General features: G+C 44.3%; 1 protein-coding gene across 2 annotated transcripts in view; it reads right to left on the bottom strand.

Annotated features, from left to right (window-relative positions):
- The window catches only part of hps1 (HPS1 biogenesis of lysosomal organelles complex 3 subunit 1), a 47,784-nt gene extending 25,804 nt beyond the window's left edge, over positions 1-21,980 (bottom strand). For both annotated transcript variants that reach the window (XM_083775340.1, XM_083775339.1), the window contains exons 1-10: positions 21,859-21,980; positions 18,342-18,602; positions 14,956-15,090; positions 13,543-13,685; positions 12,873-12,981; positions 12,262-12,422; positions 4,447-4,549; positions 4,114-4,204; positions 2,624-2,679; positions 951-1,118 (exon numbers count right to left, since the gene is read on the bottom strand). In XM_083775340.1, coding sequence (XP_083631466.1) covers positions 951-1,118; positions 2,624-2,679; positions 4,114-4,204; positions 4,447-4,549; positions 12,262-12,422; positions 12,873-12,981; positions 13,543-13,685; positions 14,956-15,090; positions 18,342-18,461 — 1,086 coding nt within the window. In that variant the 5' untranslated portion in view covers positions 18,462-18,602; positions 21,859-21,980. The remainder of the gene's footprint in view (positions 1-950; positions 1,119-2,623; positions 2,680-4,113; positions 4,205-4,446; positions 4,550-12,261; positions 12,423-12,872; positions 12,982-13,542; positions 13,686-14,955; positions 15,091-18,341; positions 18,603-21,858) is intronic.

Consider the following 21,980-nt stretch of genomic DNA (forward strand, 5'->3'; position numbering starts at 1 on the left):
TCATCACGGGGTCAACCGACATTGTTGGTATAAAATACTCGACTGCGCATGCGCGAAGGGACGTATTCAGTGCTTAAAGCACCGCCTCTGGCGGTCATTCAGGACTCATAGAACCGTAGTTACATACGTAACTATCGTTTTAGTCACCTGGAATGTTTTATTGTTTAGTCTAGTTTTAGTCGACTAAATGTCATGAGATTTTAGTTGCCTAAATCTAGTTGATTTAGTCAACTAAAATGTATTTTGGTGGGGTTTGATGCCGTCGTAATGACTAGTTTTACACTTGCTGAAAATAGCCGATGCAAGCCCGACACACACCGTCTGCGACCGCCGCGCGTACCGCCGCGGCACAGTATTGCCGCGCGGCATAGCCGCACGGCAACACCAACAGGACGCGGCGCGCTACCACGCGGCTGGGGAGTTTTGTTGACTATATTCCATTGCCACGCCCACGGATAGCCGGGTGGAGGCCGCGCGGCAACGCCTGGAAAATAGAACAGCGGTGCATCGGCGCGGCAGGCGAGGCGTGAAAAAAGGTACTCGACAAACATGTTTCGTCTTAGTTTTAGTTAGACGAAATCAACACTGCAGCTAGAGATGACTAAACTAAATCAAAATTTGCTGTCAAAAGTATAACACTGGCGTGGGCTTGGGTTGTGTGATGTTACCAAGCCCCCAGTAAGGCTATCCAACGTTGAAGCTGCCACTATACCTACTGGCGAGTAGTGGAATTGCAGCACTTTCATGGAGGTGGATGTGCATCAGATGTGCAAATTTGAGGTCCGGGCTAGTCTAGGCAATACTTCCGCTCACTCGAGCCATTGAGTTATAATTGTACTTCCGGCAGTCTTCCGGGTGCTTCAAAACTCCACTGAGCAACTTCTATTGAAATGAATAGCGGGGGGTTCGGTCTCTATCCTTGTATTACTCTATGGATGTTACCCACAGACCTTAGTGAGCAGCACCAGCGTGATCCCGGGCCACAGTGGCAGGCAGTACATGGAGTGAGGCATCATGGGATAGAGGCCCTCTTTGAGTGACACCTCCAAGAACACTCTGCGCGGGGTCAAAGGGTCATGGGGCGGGACTTCCAGAGTCTGCAAGGTGTCTTCTGCCATCTTAAAAAAAGAGAGAGCATTATATAGAGGTGCAACAGTTTATCGAACTAATCAACTTTAATTGATTATTTAAAAAAATAAACAATGTATTTGAAAATCATGAAAAAGGATGTTGGGGGGGAAATATAATTTTATTTTAATTTAAGATATAGAGATAATAGCAGATCTACAAGCTCACGATGAGTCATGATGTGACGCTTTGTCAGGTTGTAGATCAGCTAGGGTTAAAGGGACACTTCACCCCATTTGCAGCCAGATCTTTTCTTGGGAGACAAGAAACACTTTCCTGGGGTTTGTATGTGGGTAATGGGTGGGTTGTGTTTTTAATTTCAAAGTGTCCATGATGTCATGGACACTGGGCTCACTTCCTTCCTGGACTACAATTCCAATAACGCTTTGGTGCACTGCTCCTCCTTGTGGATAGGGGGAGGTCTGTCTTACTGACACAACATGTAGTCCAGGAAGTAAGTGAGCCCAGTGTCCATGACGTCATGGACACTTGGAAATACTAAAATATCTTAAAGGGATTGTGACATTTAAAACACATTTTTGTAGATTTTTTGTCTTTTTTGGCTTTTCTTGACATCAATTTCACAAAAAAAAAACGAAGTTTGAACATTCAGTGTATTCTCTGCTGTCTGGACTTTTGTGAATAATTATCCAAAAATGTTTCATCTGGTTGGACGGCAGGCATATACATAGATCCCTGGTAAACCTCCGCCCCCTCCCCTCTGCTCCCTGCCTACCCTCTCTTCTCCGCCCCTCTCCTCTCCGCTTCCTCATTGTGACCGCGACTTTGTTTCTTTGTAATACTTACTAATAATGGCTTCTAGAGAAAAATCAATCTGCTCTGTTGTTGGCTGTGTCAATCAACACAAGTCCTTACACTGGATACCAACTGGCCTAGATGACTCTTTTATTTTTGACGGTGACGTTCCTACTAAGTTGTCAAAGAAGCGCATCTTGGGTTGACAGGAAAGGGGGAATTACCGACATCTACAGGCTAAAATAATGTGTTTTTCCATGGCTTCTCAGGATGCAGATTACACATACACAAAAACTCCTGGCAAGAAATACTGGAGTGGAGTTGAGTGTTCAAACTTTTTAGACACGTTTGAAGGACCATGGCCAAGACTTTTAATGTTGTTAAAATTATGTTATAAATAATGTCATAATACCTTTAAAAAAAAACACATATTACCCACCTAAAAACCCCAGGAAACCCCAGAAAGTTCTTGTCTCTCAAGATATCATTAAAAAGAATTACATTAAAAATTACAACAAATGTTAAAAACGTATTCCAACAACAAAACATGCTTCTTGATTATGCGATTCATCGAAAAAGTTACTGATAGAGAATGGATTGCTAATAGATAATCAATAGCTTTTCTTATAATTCTTTCATCAGTTGTTGTAACAGTGTCACTTATTATAGATTGTTAAACTATTCTTTGGTTCACATATTTTAGACTGACACTAACGGCAGGCTTTGAATGGCACCGTACCTGTATGTCTGGATCCACAAATTCAAACAGAGGAGTGCCCAACATCTCTGGCCGATCTGAGGACATAGAGAGAAGTGAGTCACTACGACTTGCATTATTGTTGCAGTCAGGCAGAAACCTTGCATCTCCATATTTAAACATTTTTAAATTAACGCCCTAGTGTGTCGCATAAGAGCACAAAAGTAGTGAAAATTGGCTCATCGGGCTCAATTAGGCCATAGCCACACAAATGTGCTGTCCTCATCACATTTAGGCACGAGGCTATATGACCGTTTTTTGTGCAAAACTAATGATTGCAATGGATTCAGAATCATGAAAACACCCTAGTTTGACACATTACATGCTTCTTAAAGCATAATTATACGTTTTTAATGGTACTCAATGGTTTCAAGCCCTGAATTTACCACAGGGGTGGGCAATTATTGTTTCCCAAGGGGCCAAATGAGAAACAGAAAATATTTTGGAGGGCCGGGCCAAAAGGCTGAACTTAATTATGCATAATATCAATTTTATTTCTATAAAAAGCAGTAAATGGCATTGTTTTGACAAGCTGGTAAGAGTATATTTTATTATTAGGCATTGAAAAGGTGAGGTTGCCTTACAAAAATGTAATTAATTCAAGCAAAATTCCCAAAGCAATGGTAAACAAAATGTGAAACATTTGACTCAAATGATACCATGATCCACATTTTATATAATACCCTTAGAGATAGCGTGAGAAGTTCAGTCACGTGAGAGAGACTCAGAGCAGAGTCGCTGCTTCTTGGCCTGGAAAAGAGCCAGCTTAGGTGTTTTGGGCATCTGGTTAGGATGCCTCTCGAGCGTCTCTCTAGGGACTCGTAGGGAGGTCCTCGATGCACGTCCCACTGGGAGGAGACCAAGGATGAGGTGGAGGGATTACATCGCCACACTAATGAGAGCGCAAAATCTGTCTTGGAAGAGCCACCCATCAACTAATCTAATATAGGGCAACCTTCCCCGTGTTTCTTCACTAGTCCGATCCAGAAGAACACAGTTTGCCAGCCACTGCTACAGAGCAGGTTATATCTTCCCTTCTTCTCTGGAGTCCTGCCTCAAAGCAGACCAGAGGTAGAAAACTGTCGTTCCCTGATGTCATCGCTAGGGACACATGCATCAGTAAGCAGGAACTGGGGATGGCAATGAAGGACGTGGCATTGTGAAATCCATGATCTCGACCATGGTCGAAAAATGATGATGATGATCTGCTGCTATGCTAACACATCTTTATCTTACTGTACCTCAGGTACTGTGCAAATATGTAGATAAATTGTTGCTTTTATCTCACTCTCTCTTCCCCTTGGCCCGCTCCTTCTTCCTCCCTTTCTCTTTCATGGAAATAACAAAAACGACGGAGAGCTGGCACAAAAACAAATCTCACACCTGAAAACCTGTGATGTGGAAATAAAGCTGATTCTGACACACCACGCACAGTCATGCACGCACACACACACACACCATTCAAAGTGTACCTGAACTATTTGACGGGAGTGAACCACCAGTAGGGGAGGGCTCTGGGGTGTAGAAGATATCAGGACCTGAACCACAGGTGCTCTCCACATCCTATACCACACACACACAATGACAATAAAGATCTAACTATCTTGCACTGAACTTTGGACTATTACATTGCACCAGCACTAAATGACAATACCACACACACACACACACACACACACACACACACACACACACACACACACACACACACACACACACACACACACACACACACACACACACACACACACACACACACACACACACACACACACACACACACACACACACACACACACACACACCTCGGTGCCAGGGTCGTCCAGGTCCATGTTGCTGGGATACATGTTCTGGACCATTATGATGAGGGCCAGCAGGTCGGAGGTGGTCAGCGTGCTGGCATTCCGACTGGGCAGGAAGAGACGCAGACACATTGGTTCACTCAACGTCACTGTATAGTAGTTAGGGGTGTAACGAGACATTTTAACAGCGATACGATATCACGATACATGGTTGACGATGCGATACATGGACGATATCGGTTCATTATGGCGATACGATACAATTCAATCCTTTGAAATCGATACAGAAACTATTTAAAATACATTGAATTTTTTTTTAATTAACTCATTAAACCCCTCTTTAATTTTTTTTTCTAAAAATGGCTAAATACAATTGATTGATTGCATAGCAAAACTATTCGATACCGATTATTTCCATTGCAAAACGATACGATACATAGTCTACGAAATGCGCCAGAGTGTAACGGTGGCGGAAACAGATATCGTATTTATCCGTCCGATCAAGCTACGTTGAGATGACGTGTTATTCAGAGAGTGGTGTGTACCACAGGTGCGCAGGTGTATCGCAGGTGTATGTCATACTGAATGCAGCGGGTGCAAAGTGATCGGAAAAGCACCCGACAACCTCATCTGCATTGATCCACGCCCAATTTCATACCATAAAAGGCTTCAAGCATGACTCAGCAGACAGCAGTTTGTCTGAGATCACAGCCGCGGTCACTGCTATCGAAGCTTGCAACGGTGCGTGCTCCGCTGAAGCAATATAATTATAATTTATTTAATTAAGTTCGGGACCAAGGCGGGTGCTCTCTCACACCTATGCAGAGGTAAAACATATCCGATATTTAAAATATCGGATATGTCAATGCAAAAGTTGTCTTTTCAGAGAGAGCGAGAGAGAGAGAGAGACGAGAGAGGGAGGGGGGCTGCATGGGCCCTCGACACTGTTGCGCGATAAAGAACAGTAGCCCATAGCCCCATACATTCATAAGTAAATATATTATAGGCCTACCTCGTAGGCCTGGGATCCTCTTGTCTGAAGAAATTATAATCCAGTGAGTTTATCCAGTGAGTTAAACTATTCTGTGTGTGGCATCCATGTGATCAATATCAATATACATTATTATAAATTCTGTCTGTCTGTCCGTCATGTTCACGAGTGGAGGTGAGCTGGTTTAAAACTGATATGACTGGCCGACTTTCAAACACGCTGCATTCATTAGGCTATAAATGTGGTCTTCTATTTTTTATATAGGGCTAATTAGCCCTATTCATTTTCCAATGTGAATCGGATCGGCAGCACGCTGCATGTCTGCCCCCCCCCCCCCACACACACACACACACCGAAACAACGTTAGATTCGTACAGTGCAAAATGCAGATAAGTGTAGGCCTATGTTCTTATTATAATTGTGAGTTTGTTTTTTAACATGCAGTCCGCGAGAGCCGATCTACAAGCTCACAACGCGTTGCACTGCGAGTAGCCTAGAGAAGGCTGTCAAGTGAGCAGCGCAATCGCGCATGGCATGCTATAGAAATATCCTAATAAATAAATAAAAAGGTGTCGGGGCTTGCAGGGGCAGTTTCCTTATGGGACTCTATAGGCTAACTTGCCTCTAGAATGCATTTAGGCATACAAGTGCACTCGGCTTTTATATATATATATATATATATATATATATATATATATATATATATATCGTTTTTTTATGTGCTGATCGACCAATATGTTGGGGGCACATGCCTACATATTTTATCTGAGATTTGGGGACTATTTATTGATTCAGCATGAAGACTAAAGCCTTCTGAATAAATCTATATGCAAGTGTATGCTTCCGCAAATTTCTCCGCCACCTAAAGAGGTGGCGGAGGATTTAGCGGAGTTTCCGACGAACCAAAGGCAGCGTCAAGTTCACGGCCATTTCCATGAATTCCAAATTAATGTGGGAAATCCACGTAAATGCCTTTCCGCCAGCGTCACGGCAATATATCAGCGGAAACACGTTGAAGAATCAGGCCCAATGTGTTTTAATTTCGATATACTTCGATTCTTGAAATTTAAATAGATTTTTCGATGCAGTTACTATATCGTTACAACCCTAATAGTAGTGAAAAATCTTTAATGAACTGTCGAATGAACACTAGCTCAGAGTGGGGTCCGTCCAGAGCAGACAGTGGCCTTGTGGTTAGAGTGTCCGCCCTGAAACTGGGAGGTCGGGGGTTCGATCCCAGGGCCGGGTCATACCAAAGACCGTAAAAATGGGACCCAATGCCTCCCTGCTTGGCACTCAGCATCAATGGGTTGGATTGGGGGGGGGGGGGTCAAATCAACGATTGATGATTCCCGAGCGCGGCGCTCAAAAACAAATCTCACTGCGGTAACGTGTGTGACTAATCGTACGACTTTGACTTTGTCCGGGGATGTAACGTTTTGTGTCCCCCCCCCCCCCCCCTCGCAAAAATAATGTCCTACTGGCCTACTTCATCATACATAGCCATAGGCTACTACAGCGTCACACAAAAGTAGCTTGCAGAGCTTGCAGATATGGTACTTTTGAATTCTGAAAATGTGCAGTTTCCACCCGACAGAGACGATATAAAATAAAAACAGGAGTGACAGTGTTCTTATATATAATACTAATAGTTAGTGGAGTGGTCCTTGACATTCTCAAGGACCACTCTACTAACTTTTAGCACGCAGCCCACCAGAACCGTAGTAACCGTAGGATTAAATGAATCGTCTAGCCTGCCAGAACCGTAGCCTACGTTTTCCAGGGTTTATATTATTTAATCCATGTTTTGATCCGATCGAATCGTTAGCTGCTGCTCGTTAGCATAACAGTCAAAGTGGGACAGTGGCCGTGGCCATTTTGAAGATGCGCGCACATCCACTTGCACTCTATGTGCTGCTTTCAAAGGCCTGTATCTCCAAATCGGCACAATGAATGTAGTTTCTGGTGAAAACAAGGTTTTTCAAAGGCCGACAGCAGGCGCTGCGATACTTGCGATCGGGTTTCCACCACCGACCGAGAGAACAACAACCGGTCAAGACACCACAAACAGCATTTTGTCATTGTAACATCCGGGTTACGGATATTTGGCTCTTCAAAATAAGGGTTGGCAATGCGTGGCAAAACCGTTAGTATTGAGAATACTTTGAAATGCTAGTGGTGCAGAGCTTTTTAAAAAAAAAGGTTGCAAACTACTAAATTAGCACGACAGCACTCAGTAGAGTGAGTTCATACCTCCTGGCACAGAAAGATATGCCCTCTAATGCCATGCACAGAAAGATATACCATTTCCATGTCAGATAGTTCAGCAATGCATTTGTTCAGTGAGTAATGAGTGTTACAGTACGTGAATGCATTCAAAGGTCATAGTATCCATCTGCTTTTCATGTGAGAAGCATTTTTGATGCTACAATATGTTCTGTGTTCTATGTTATTTGACTGTTTTAGCTGGATTTTACAGACACAGGACCATGTTCCAGAGCTACAGGGGTGCACCCTTCCAGAGCTACAGGGGGCACCCTTTCTCTTGCCAGACTTGCATAACAAAGCTTGTTTGATCTGCTGTTGTTGGATATTGGATATTGAACATTGTGAAGCATGACTTATTTTGTCTGTCAATTTGACATGGGAAGATTTTTGGCAACAGGTTGCCAGACACCCACAGCGCTGCATATCAGTCAGTTAGAGCGCTAGTTGGTGCCGTTAGCCAAAGGCAGCGTCGCAGCGGGTGGGTCCACCACTTGACCTATACAGTATTTGGGGGGGGGGGGCATTCAACGAAAATAGCAGCTCTACAGTACAATCTCAGATGTTTGTATGAACCCTGAGTTCTGGAAACCCAAAGGTATACATTAACCCAAACTTTTTCGTAATTCAATTTTGTTTTTAATTTACCAAAAAACACACACAGTTAGAAAACTGACATAAGAGGTTTCTGCCTGGCATCAACGATAGATATACAGTACAACGTTTTCCAAATAGATTGTTCGGTATCCATCCGTGAAAGGAATTCAAACTGTTCTGTAGTACTTGGTTAACCTTTGCATAGGGAATGGCTAGATAAAAGAAAAATATCTTCAAGCTACACCTTTGGAATAACGCGCCGGGACATTCCAACAAGGAATTTCACATTTACAAGACAAGTTGCTGGAAAGAGCAATACTACACCTGCAGTGAAAGTCAAAAGCTGTGTTGAAACATCTGCCATGATGAATGCCTGGCAGTGTTGATTTTGACAGCGAATTTACATTCGCTGTCAAAATCTGTCACTGTTAGTTTGAGTCTAGTTTTAGTCAACTTAATATCATCTGATGTTAGTCCACAAAAATCTAGTTGATTTTGTCGACAAAAATATATTTTGGTGGGCCTTGTTGGTGTTATGTCTGATTTGACACTTGGTTGCATGCTGAAAATAACTGATCTACAAGCTCAGCTTGTAGATCTGCTATTTTTCAGAGCGCAACCAAACATAAAATACTTCTACTTTTAGTTCTACTGGATCTCTTCTCCTCTAGTCTCTTCCTAACATTTTAGTCTAGTTTTCATTTGTTTTCAATTGTCAATAGATTTAGTTTTAGTTATCACAGCTTGGTTTTTATTTAGTTTTCGTCTGTGAAAAAAGGTAGTCGACGAACATTTTTCAGTCGACGGAATCAACACCGCCTGCATTGAAGTATACCATTGCTGAGGGTTTAGGTGATAAGGTGACCACCAAAAACTACAACATTACGTCACGCCGCGGCGGTGGTAAAGACTCATTCATAGTCTGGATTTTCGGTGGTGGGGTGACCACCGGAACTGAAATGACATTGAGCCGTGGTGAGTAAAAACAGAGAGAAGGGCTGGGGCGGTGGCGGTGGTTTGGTCTTCACCGCGGCTCGTGACGAATATGTACGAGTTTGAATAGGCCTTTAGGGAGAGGACTACCTGGAGCAGAAGGCCAACAGTTTGGTTTGCACCAGGAGGATGAATGGTTAGGATCAGTGGTGTCATGCTCGTAGAACGCAGTACCACGCCGTGGTACCAAAATAATTGTGACGTGCATGCATGCGCTAACCTGACGCTGCCAGATGGGGGCGGTATTGGGTAACCATGTTCCCCAACACCACAACCATCTGGAATCTCTCAGGGAGTTGAGCTAACATCGAACCGCTCCGTGGTCTAACCAATCAGCGTGAGCTAAGGGCGGGATATGTGCGAAACCGGATGTGAAGCTATATAGACACGTCAATATGATTGGTTGTGTTTGCACGCCCACACGGTGATAGACAGACGGTCCCATCCAATCATCTACCAAGTATCTTGAAAAAAAGGAACAGCCCCGTCATCGAATTTGCTTCAGAGATCCCAGATCCCAACTAGAAAAAGTGCCCTTCCGGGCACAGGTCTCCACCAGGTTATCCACAGATCCGTGCAGTTAGAGGTAAAAACACTTTTCGGCCAGTTATAGCGCCACCTTGAGGCTGAGTTGAAATTGTTCATGTGGCATTTCGTCCTCGGCCTAGTGGGAATGTGGGTGCACAATTTCAGGGAAATCACGCGATGTGTTCATGATTTGCAGCATTTTGTTTGAAACTGAGCACTCCTGTGAACTTTGGAAGCCAATCTTAACCAATCAGGATGGAGTCTGATAAATCTGAAAGACCCGTTTCGTTGAATGGCTCTAGAGAGACTGTGTACCAATTTGCGTGATGTTTGGACAAAATCTGTAGGTGTACTGTGCAAAAACTTGTTTTGCACAAAGCGGCCTCCTGGTGGCGCTATAACAGGCCGTTCTGGAAAGTTTGGGGCAGAGGTTCATGGTTGGCATCCAGGGAGTGTGTGTGCAAAATATGGCATCGAAAAACTTGTTTTGCACAAAGCGGCCTCCTGGTGGCGCTATAACAGGCCGTTCTGGAAAGTTTGGGGCAGAGGTTCATGGTTGGCATCCAGGGAGTGTGTGTGCAAAATATGGCATCGAGCGGGTTAACGGTGGCCGAGATTAGCTGTTCACGGACACACGGACACACGGACGGACACACGGACGGACGGAGTGCAAAACATACTCTCCCCACATGCCTTCGGCCTGGTGGAGACAATAAGCTGTGAAACAAATTTGTGTAGCAAGCTTCTTGGATCTGGCAGCGTCAGGTTATGCATGCGCAGGTACGGAACGAATGGTTAGGGTGAGGACTACCTGGTAGTAGAATGTTCAGGGTGAGGACTATACCTGGTAGTAGAATGGTTAGGGTGAGGACTACCTGGTAGTAGAATGGTTAGGGTGAGGACTACCTGGTAGTAGAATGTTTAGGGTGAGGACTATACCTGGTAGTAGAATGGTTAGGGTGAGGACTACCTGGTAGTAGAATGGTTAGGGTGAGGACTACCTGGTAGTAGAATGGTTAGGGTGAGGACTACCTGGTAGTAGAATTGTTAGGGTGAGGACTACCTGGTAGTAGAATGGTTAGGGTGAGGACTATACTTTTTATATACAAATTATGGGTGTGTCCAAAATTACAAAATATCTAGGGCATATCATAACAGATACCTTAGAGGATGACGAGGACATGTTTAGACAGAGGAGAATGCTTTATGTACAAGCCAACATGTTGGTCCGTAAATTTCACCATTGTACTACGGATGTTAAGGTAAATCTCTTTAGAGCTTATTGCACCCCTTTCTACAAAGCTCCACTGTGGGTAAAGTACAAGAAGGAGAGCTTACGCAAACTGCAAGTAGCCTATAATGACTGTCTTCGTATACTGTTAAAAAAACCAAGGAGCACTAGAGCCAGTGGGCTTTTCTGTTCATTGGGACTCACTACTTTCATGGCTCTGTTGAGGAACTTGACATTTAAATTCATGAGCAGGCTGGATCGCTCACTGAATGGACTCATTGGTCATTTGACAGACCCAGGCCGTAGTTCTGTAAGGTACACTTCTACCATCAGAGGACACTGGTATAAGTGCCTCGCCTAGAGTAGTAACCTGTTGGGCTAGGTAAATGTACTGTATTTTTATTTTATTTTATTTGTATTCTCGTATTTGTGATGTACTGTCTTACCCTGTGGGCCACGAGCCTGTAATAAAGTTTATATATACCTGGTAGTAGAATGGTTAGGGTGAGGACTATACCTGGAGTCGAATGGTTAGGGTGAGGACTACCTGGTAGTAGAATGGTTAGGGTGAGTACTACCTGGTAGTAGAATGTTTAGGGTGAGGACTATACCTGGTAGTAGAATGGTTAGGGTGAGGACTACCTGGTAGTAGAATTGTCAGGGTGAGGACTACCTGGTAGTAGAATGTGTGAGGACTATACCTGGTAGTAGAATGGTTAGGGTGAGGACTATACCTGGTAGTAGAATGGTTAGGGTGAGGACTACCTGGTAGTAGAATGTTTAGGGTGAGGACTATACCTGGTAGTAGAATGGTTAGGGTGAGGACTACCTGGTAGTAGAATGGTTAGGGTGAGGACTATACCTGGTAGTAGAATGGTTAGGGTGAGGACTATACCTGGTAGTAGAATGTTTAGGGTGAGGACTACCTGGTAGTAGAATGGTTAGGGTGAGGACTACCTGGTAGTAGAATGGTTAGGGTGAGGACTATACCTGGTAGTAGAATGGTTAGGGTGAGGACTATACCTGGTAGTAGAATGGTTAGGGTGAGGACTATACCTGGTAATAGAATGGTTAGGGTGAGGACTATACCTGGTAGTAGAATGGTTAGGGTGAGGACTACCTGGTAGTAGAATGGTTAGGGTGAGGACTACCTGGTAGTAGAATGGTTAGGGTGAGGACTACCTGGTAGTAGAATGGTTAGGGTGAGGACTACCTGGAGTAGAAGGCCAGCAGCTTGGTGTGCACCAGGATGAAGGCGTGCAGCACCTCCTCTCCTGCCCGCTCGCTGCTGCTGTTGAGCTGCTGCACCAAGCGTCGCTCCAGGAACTCGATGCACTGCTCGCACAGCGTGGGGTGGATCAGCCGCTCCACTGCCTGATGGGAGACGAGAGGACCGAGGGGAGAATATACATTAATTAAAGGGTCAGGACAGAGGACCTGACCCACATGAGGACAATTTGTAGCGCTGTACCTCCACTAAGAAGCTGTGGTCATTAGAAGCTGTGGTCATTACCTCCACTAATAAGCTGTGGTCATTACCTCCACTAAGAAGCTGTGGTCATTACCTCCACTAAGAAGCTGTGGTCATTACCTCCACTAAGAAGCTGTGGTCATTACCTCCACTAAGAAGCTGTGGTCATTACCTCCACTAAGAAGCTGTGGTCATTACCTCCACTAAGAAGCTCTGGTCATTACCTCCACTAAGAAGCTGTGGTCATTACCTCCACTAAGAAGTTGTGGTCATTACCCCCACTAAGAAGCTCTGGTCATTACCTCCACTAAGAAGCTGTGTCATTACCTCCACTAAGAAGCTGTGGTCATTACCTCCACTAAGAAGCTCTGGTCATTGGCACGGAGGTGGCTGTAGGTCTCCAGCAGGCCCTGCAGATGTTTCCACAGCCTGGTCCTCTGCTCTGTGTCCTGAGGGCGCAGTCTGGCCAACAACAGCAAACAACAATTCATTGGAACTTCAATAGTTTTCCACCGGGTCACGTCCCTCATCTAGACTGAATGGCAAAACATTAAGCAGCATAGAGTGTTGACGTTTGGAAGCACTCGTTGGAAATCACTCGAGTGCGTACCACCCGTTTCTAAATTGCACATAATGCAGGAGGCAGCAGGAGGTTGCGTTATTGAAAACGAGCGCCTCCAAACTCTGACACTTAGAAAAATAATCAACTGCACAGAATTTCTTGACAGAAAAGTAGCTAATAACATTTCTATGGCAGATTTTTATGAAACAAACACTTTGCAGATAGGAGTATAATTCAAGGTTTCCGCACAACTGCAATGTTGTTGAGTTTTACGTAATTTAATGATGATCAGATGGGACTTTTCTGTATGGGCTGTCAAGGCCAGAAAGTCATTGTTTTGCCACTCAGTATGCGTTCCGGCATAACTTCCGCGTACGATGATGAACACACGCATAGTCTCTATACAGCACGTTTGTCTACTAATAATCATCATGTCATGCATGCGGCGCGGCTCAACGCACTCTCTCCTGAGGAGGTTGCTGCTGAGGGTCACCATGCCGAAGAGGACCTCGATCATCTTCTTCAGCGCGTAGATCTTCCTTCGCAGGTCGTCCTCTCCCTCCTCGCCGTCGCCATTCACAGCGATGTACAGACACTCGTCAAACTGTGACGGGAGCAAAATAAATGGATAGACACTCACCAAATTTTACTTAAAAAAATAAAATAAAATTAGATTCAAGATTGTATTTCACTGGCGTCGGACAGAAACCTCTTATCTCCATATTTTAAGTTGGTGTTTTTTTTTTTTTTTTATCAAATAAACAAATAGCAGATCTACAAGCTTGAAACACTGCGCAAAGTGACGCATTTTGAGCTTGTCGGTCCGCTATACTTCAACCGTGAAAATTAACAGTTTTTGACATAATTAGGTTTCCACCCGACTTCCACACGAGTACACATACTTTTGTTTGCAACATCGTAGCGGCACTGACAGCAAGACAAATCATTAAGAACAACAATTATTGTTAAAGGAAAGGCTAAATGTGTACAATTCACCACATCAACCCTGCATGGAGTCTCTATTCTGGGCAATATTCTATTCTTCATTATAGGAGAAAATGTTCAAAAACGTCACAAAGATCAGAGACATTTTCAAGCATAGTGAAAATAGCAAATCTACAACCTCCGCGACAGGTTCTGAGCTTGTAGGTCGGCTGTTTTTGCACGATACCAGAATAGAATAGGGTTTACAGTAAGTCTGTTCTGTGTGCATGGGTCCTACATGTACATGTGTACAGATTACAGGAAGTGTAGGTAAGCATATCTTTACATTCAGTATGTGTCGTGTAGTGCAGTGGTTCCAAAAGTGGGGTCCAGGGACCCCCAGGGGTCCTTGAGGGAGTTCCAGGGGGTCCCCAGCTAAATGATAGTTTGTAACCAAATGGTCTGTAACTCTGAGAGTGTACAAATGGAGGGGGGGTGAATGCAACAGCATTGAGGGGGATGACTGCAACGGCACATTAAATGGTCACAGTCACACATATTACGCACGCACGCGCACACACCACATGATATAAATGAGGCTCCGCTGTTAATCAGGATTCAAATTTAAAAACATCAAAAGCAGTTTCGATCTCGTCGATCAGCTGCTCTTGATGCTTTCGTGTGACGATCTAGTATGATCATGTTTTTTTGTGGCTTTCGCCTTTATTACCGGTATATATTTTTTATAGGATAGACATTAAGTAGGCCGACAGGAAATGGGGAGGGGAGATGGGGGGCGGGGGGGGATGTAGGGCGTTCATTTACGGGGGGGAGGGACACCACACACACACACACACACACACACACACACACACGTTTGAGAACTACCGATTTAGAAGGCGTTTTGTACAATGGGCCTGATATGAGGTCTAAGTGGAGTTAGTTATTACCTGGTGTAGCACGTAGGTGTGGTCATTCTCGGTGGTGAAACAAGCGTAGCTGTCCCCCAGTCTGTCCACCATGGTACTGCAGGAGATGATGATGGGAGCAAACAGAGTGTTGATGCTGTCCTCAAAGGCTGGAGGCTGGAGGACACACAACAATCCATTCCATTACCTTTTCAATCTGAACTAATGTAAACTTTATATTTTAGTAGTGGGGACAAAAAAAGTGAAGACAAAAAAGTGAGGACACGGCCTGGGCCGGATTAGCAGTCCAGGCACCCTGGCTGCTAGTCCGGTGTCAAGTCGGTCGGACCCACGGTTGTCCAGAACCGGCACGAAAGGCCTCACAATTCTGACATCACACACACTTCATATTTCGGTATGCCTGACACAGAACTCCATATATAGGAATAAAAGGTACACAGAGACAGATACAGAACAGACGGGTGGAAACTATACTCTGACACGGGTATTGCATAGCCGGGTGGGGCATGTTTCTTCAACTTCCATCGTTACTGACTCGGTGCTCTACAGCCCCAGTGCCCCACACAGATTTAGTTCACACAATGCGGTGCAGTGGACTTTACTGACTCGGTGCTCTACAGCCCGGCACAGATCTAGTTCACACAATGCGGTGCAGTGGACTTTCACTGCGGTCAGTCCAGTTGTGTCTCAGATGAGCCGTTCAGAGATGGACAGACATAGTGATGATGGACGGCCTGCGCAAATCTGCACTTCTAGCCTTGCAAGGCAACAGCTTATGTTGGGTCTGATGTCAGACATCAACTCCTGGTCAGCCTACATAACGTGTTGTCTTTATACTTTGATTTTTTACAACCTCTACTGCCAAACACAGGGGAATGAAAAGATCCCTTCAGCAGCCTGTCAGCAAATAGACTGCTCTGTAACCAGCCAGAAACCAAGAGACACAGATGAACCTAAATCTAACAGTCATCAACAGCAGTTTACCAAGAATTTTGCTCTGGCGGGAGAAGTAAAGACAAATCAGCCGAGTTACACAGGAAAGAAAGCCCGCATCTGTAAACAGTGTGACAAGAGTTTCCGTACTTCATAACAACTCCGGTCACACCAGCGTATCCACACTGGAGAAAAACCATACCACTGTAAACAGTGTGACAAGAGTTTCAGAAGCCTCGTTGAGCTAAAGAGGCACCAGCGTATCCACACTGGAGAACAACCATACCACTGTACACAGTGTGACAAGAGTTTCTCTGGGTCAAATTATCTGAGGGTACACCAGCGTATCCACACTGGAGAAAAACCATACCACTGTAAACAGTGTCACAGGAGTTTCAGAAGTTTAGGTGAACTTAAGGTGCACCAGCGTATCCACACTGGAAAAAACCATACCACTGTACACAGTGTGACAAGAGTTTATCTGGGTCAAATAATCTGAGGGTACACCAGCGTATCCACACTGGAGAAAAACCATACCACTGTAAACAGTGTGACAAGAGTTGCAGAAGCTTAGGTGATCTGAAGGTACACCAGCGTATCCACACTGGAGAAAAACCATATCACTGTACACAGTGTGACAAGAGTTTCTCTGTGTCAAATAATCTGAGGGTACACCAGCATATCCACACTGGAGAAAAACCATACCACTGTAAACAATGTGACAAGAGTTTCTCTGGATCAAGTAGTCTGAAGCAACACCAGAAAAAGCATTCTGAAAGCATGAATGACTCACTCAAGCTCAGTACGGGGAAGATACAGTAGGCCTTTACCGGGTTTACCCTAGCCAAAAGTCTGAGTTGAAAGAAACTAGCCTTGACCAATGACCACAGAACTAATGTGTTTATCAAATCTTTGATTGCTGTCAAACGTGACGTCAAGGCTCTTAACTGAAGTGGTTGTTGGCACTGAGGGGACTGAGCTCAGGGTGATGGGAGAGCTTGGGTCGTGGTTAAAAATGTTGACTTCGGTCTGACTTTCGTTCAAAGTGAGAAAGTTTGTATTCATCCATGATTAAATGTCGGAGAGACACTTCAACAGCGGCTGTATGTATGTATGCATGTATGGGATTAAAATGTTTGTTTGTTTTCTATAATTTTTATCCCACGAATTTTGCAACCCATTTTTTCACCCAGTGTCAATTATCTAATGTAATCCTGGGCGCAACACTTCCTCTGCCAACCTGGGGGGAGGGGGCAGCGGACAGACCTCATGCTTCCTTCTATGCATGAGGAGTCCAAGCTGCTTCTTTTCACCTCACAGGGGGGAGTTTCCCCGGCCAGACATAGCGCGTGGAAGGAACTCGTTATTCCAACCAGTTTATTTCCCCTCCATCAGGTGCCCGGCTGGCCAGGGGGAGGCAGTTTAGAGACCAGGATCACTGCATGTTTTTTGTGAGGGTATCTACCCTAGGGGACACGGGGAGAACATGCAAAATCCACACAGAAAGGCCCTTTTGCCAACCCCACCTCGGGTATGGGCACTGATGACGCAGAGGAGGTAAACCTGCCCCCAGTGCCCACAGCGTCCCCAGGGGGAATCGAACCCAGGACCTTCTAGATGTGAGGTGAAACCCGACTAATGAAAGCTCATGAAAACTTAAACTAGACGATGTACTGCTGCCTCGTCTGCCTCCTCTGGCCAATGGGACAGCAAGCAACGGCATGCCAACGGCATACATGCATACACACACCTCTGGCCAACGGGATAGCAAGCAACAGCATGCCAACGGCATCCATGCACATGCGCACACACCATCGGGTCCGTTGCGACATACTCAGCCGACATACTCTCCCCCCCTACGCTGGAGCCTCTAGGCTCCCAGGCTGGGTGCGTGTTGGCCATGTTCGACTTGAAGTATCTAGCCCTGAGATGCGAGGAGGCAGCCTCGGAGCGTCCTTCGGCTCATGCCTCTGCCCCTCCGTCAGCATTTGACCGGCTGTTTGCAGCCCAACAAACCGTACACCTGCCCAAAGCTAAAGTAGCCCAGAACAAAAAGGAGGACACCGGAGACAGTGACTGTTTCACCTGACACATTAGGACTATGTCATGATTTCTTGTTTCTAGATAATCGCAATTGTGATTGATTCGTTTCTTTGTTGCAGCCCTACACATAATGTGAAAGTGACATAAGATGTATAGTTGGCATAATAATATTAACTACTAAATGTGGGAGGAAAAGGGGATACAAAATAATAGGCTACTCAAAATGTTAGAAGAAAACAAAAACATTCCTCCTTACAACATTCCTTCTTATACTCGTGAGACATGAATTTCTGCACTTGATGAATAATTGTCACACAAATAATCTGAAAACGTATAAACATTCATACCCCCCCCCCCCCCCCATGGAAATGATTACACAAGCAAAAAACGAATGGTGGACGATCTCAAAATGACTGCAAAAAGGTCCTTACACTCTGGTCCGCCTCCTGCGACGCTCCATACTGCTGTGTGATCTTCTGCTGGAACTCTGCGTCGGTCCAGTGGAAGAGGACCTCGGCGCTCTCGCTGGTGATCAGCAGACACTTCATCATCCGTTAGCGCAGATAAAACCACAGGGCGTCTCGCTTCACTGTGGTGGCCTGGTGACCGCTGCACCCATGATGATGACACGCCACGTGTGTTGTTGTTGTTGTTGCTTTGAGGAGGAGGGGCTGGCAGCACTAGTCTGTGCTCTATCAACAAACACAAACAGGTGGAAAAAGTACTCACATTTTACTTTAAGTGAAAGTAAACAAGCCCAAATTGATGAAATAAATTAATTACCAGCTGCATTATTATCATCTGCGGGGGTCCGCTATACTGTAACTGCATCTGTGTCAGTTTCAGTTCAGTAGTTTAGGTAGGAACCAAGATTCTCTAAAGCTGAACTATTGTGTTCCGAGTCGTTCGTTTCTGCCCGGACATATTTATTGCGGTGAGCACATACATCAGCCAATGAGAAAACCAGCTGGACTGCAGGACTAGTGGACTACTAGCCTCGGTCCCAGGCTTACTTATCTGCGAAAAGAAAAGCCTGGTCACAACCTAAGGCAGATGTATCCTCCGGAACAGCCGTCAAATGTATTTCCCCCGGATACGATATTTTGATTTTCCCGACCAATCACAACACTTGTTTCATTCGTGGAGAATGAAAACTGTTTTGTAAAGCATCAACGTAATTTCCTTGGGCAATACTTCCGCTAAAATCCTGCAACTTCCGCTGATAGTCTTTTCAGCGTAGGTCTTGCCCAGGGTGGTGGACTACTGGACTAGCCTGCACATCAATTGTAGACTCAGCTTGGTAAACATACTGCAATGTAGATGTACTCCGTTACAAGTAGAAGAAGTCCTGTATTGAAAATGTACTCAAGTAAAAGTACAAAAGTATCGGAATTCAAAATGTGTACAAAATCTTTTGAAAATAGCCAATCTACAAGCTCACAATGTGAGCTGAAAATAGCAGATCTTGTGAGCTTGTAGATGAGCTATTTTCAAATACCCATTAAATTTAGATCCTCTAAGGAGCGTAAAAATCACCAAAATAAAACTAAATATACAATAACTAAACACAAATCTCACTTGAATTGTGATTGCAATACTTTTTTTTTTTTTTTTTTATATTCTTTTGCGGCTTACGCTTTTTATTGTTTTTTTTGAAGGGACAGACAGTAGGCTGACAGGAAACGGGAGAGAGATGGGGGAAGACATGCAGTAAAGGCCGTGTCGGGCTCGGGAGTCGAACCCGCGGCACACTGCGACTGGATTACCAGTCGGGTGTCCAGACGGTTACGCCACCGCCTGGGCTGATTGCAATACTTTACAATTTCCTCATTAGCCCCTGGGCTGCAGCGTGCACCCTAGCGGCAGTGGTAAATCTAGCCCAGTGCTGAGACTGTATATGGAGACTGGAGAGGAATATGCTCTTTCAAACCGTTATCTTCACTGGAACAAGATGCTCAATGCCTGGAATGTAAATCTCTCTTGAGGCATAATCTGAAAGGTCTCAATAAAGCCCTGGAATGTCAGAGTGGAATGAAATGTGTTGCCTCGATTGGCCTCTCTCTCTTATCTGATTGTCATGAAAATCTGTGTTGCTCATCGTATGACATTGGAAGAAAAAAAAAATCACACCCGTGTGAAGTACAGTATGTGGTGCAACTCCGTGTTGGGAGTCCTCGGGGGGTCCCCGGAACATCCAGACCCCCAGGAACGCGCACAGGGGGCCGGGCCAGTCCCGGCGAGCCGCACGTGTGTGTGTGTGTGTGTGTGTGTGTGTGTTGTGAAAACCAACCAAACGCTTTTTTCGTGCTCGGACAGACCCAACCAGCCAGCCACAGACACACAAAGCTACTTTTTTTAAAGTGGTAGAAAAATCTACAAGCTCACAATGCCTCGCATTGCGTTGCATGTGCAACACTCCTGTATGACGAAGCAGGGCATTGATTTACGGTATGAACTAAAACATTTTACATAATAGAAATATGTTTCTATTCAGTCATGTGGATGATCTGGATGCAGTGCAATCCTTTGCATAAATATTATCAAGGCTTTAGAAACTCAAAACTTCTCTGTATATTCTTCTTGGCTGAAAAATGCTAAATACTTCAACTGCAGTGTTCACACAGGCCTTGCCAAGCCATGAGGCTCAGGAGCCTATCTCCTAGTTCTGTAGTGTACATGAGGCAGCTTGATGTAAAAGACAAGTACACAACCTGGACATGACTAGTATGTCACAGGGATTTACCCTCAATCCAACCCTTTATGCTGAGTGCCAAGCAGGAAAGCATTGGGTCCCATTTTTCAGAGTCTTCTTTGGAGGCAGACACTCAAACCACAAGCTGGCTAATTATTATTATTTTTTGTTATATATCCTATATAATATGGAAAAAATAGTATTATCCTATCTGTTATAACACATAATGTGTAAACAAACTAACAAGCAAATGTATGCATATACATATATGCATGTATGTTAAATTACATGTTTATTCAGACAGACAGACACTAACTGCATTATGCGCCTTACCACCAGTCACTTATATTGATTGATTGATTGATTGATTGATTGGAATATGTATTAACAGTTTGCAGAATTACAGTACATGTCAAGCACAAACTCAATACAAAGACTGTAAACTGTGAGTGGACGATCCAATTAAGCATTACACTTGTTTACAACAGGGTCCACATTGTTCAATTGATCAAAACATTTAGAGACATACAAATAGACACTTCTATGTAGTTAAAGAACAGAACAGGAATTCATCATATAGGAAGCAAAAAGGGAAAATATACATATACAGTGAGGGGAAAGGGGGGGGGGGATATGACATTTATCCATCTATTGTGTGTCCATCTATTTCTATTATATGCAATTAATTAATAGAACGTTTAAGTATTAAATGCATGAGCTATGCTGTAATGCAAACATGTTTAAAACGTAGCCCTGAAACATGACTGTCATAACAAGTACGAGCGTCATGTGAACCATATAAAACGTTGCTTAGAACCGTTTGACAACGGTTAACAGTTACAAGTACAATACTTGGATCATCTGAGATGTAGTGGAGTAGAAGTAAAAGTACTGAACATTGGAAATACTCCAATGCCTATAGCCTAAGCTACTGAATACAAAAATCTGAGTGGAAAAAAGAAAACACATAGTGTATAAAGAAAGACATCTAGCGATATAGGAATAGCGTGGCATTGTGGCATTGGCTACTTTACACCACTAAAATTCCCCTCGAAACTCATGACCGCACGGAGAGTGAGACTGTGAGTGATTGCAGTCATGTGTGTGTGTGTGTGTGTGTGTGTGTGTGTGTGTGTGTGTGTGTGTGTGTGTGTGTGTGTGTGTGTGTGTGTGTGTGTGTGTGTGTGTGTGTGTAAAGTAAACAGCATTTTAACTGTACAACTAATATAACATCCTTTAAAGTGTCATCAACTTACTTTATAGTGCTGAGACGGACGAGGCACTATACTGTAGCTGCGATCCGATGACAAAGCAAGTCGATCTCAGTTCAACATTAATTGTAGCTATATTTCCACTGACTGTAGACTAGAGAGTGTAA

The sequence above is a fragment of the Protomyctophum parallelum genome (genome assembly GCF_964188405.1).
Source record: "Protomyctophum parallelum genome assembly, chromosome: 10".
Classification (NCBI taxonomy): domain Eukaryota; kingdom Metazoa; phylum Chordata; class Actinopteri; order Myctophiformes; family Myctophidae; genus Protomyctophum; species Protomyctophum parallelum.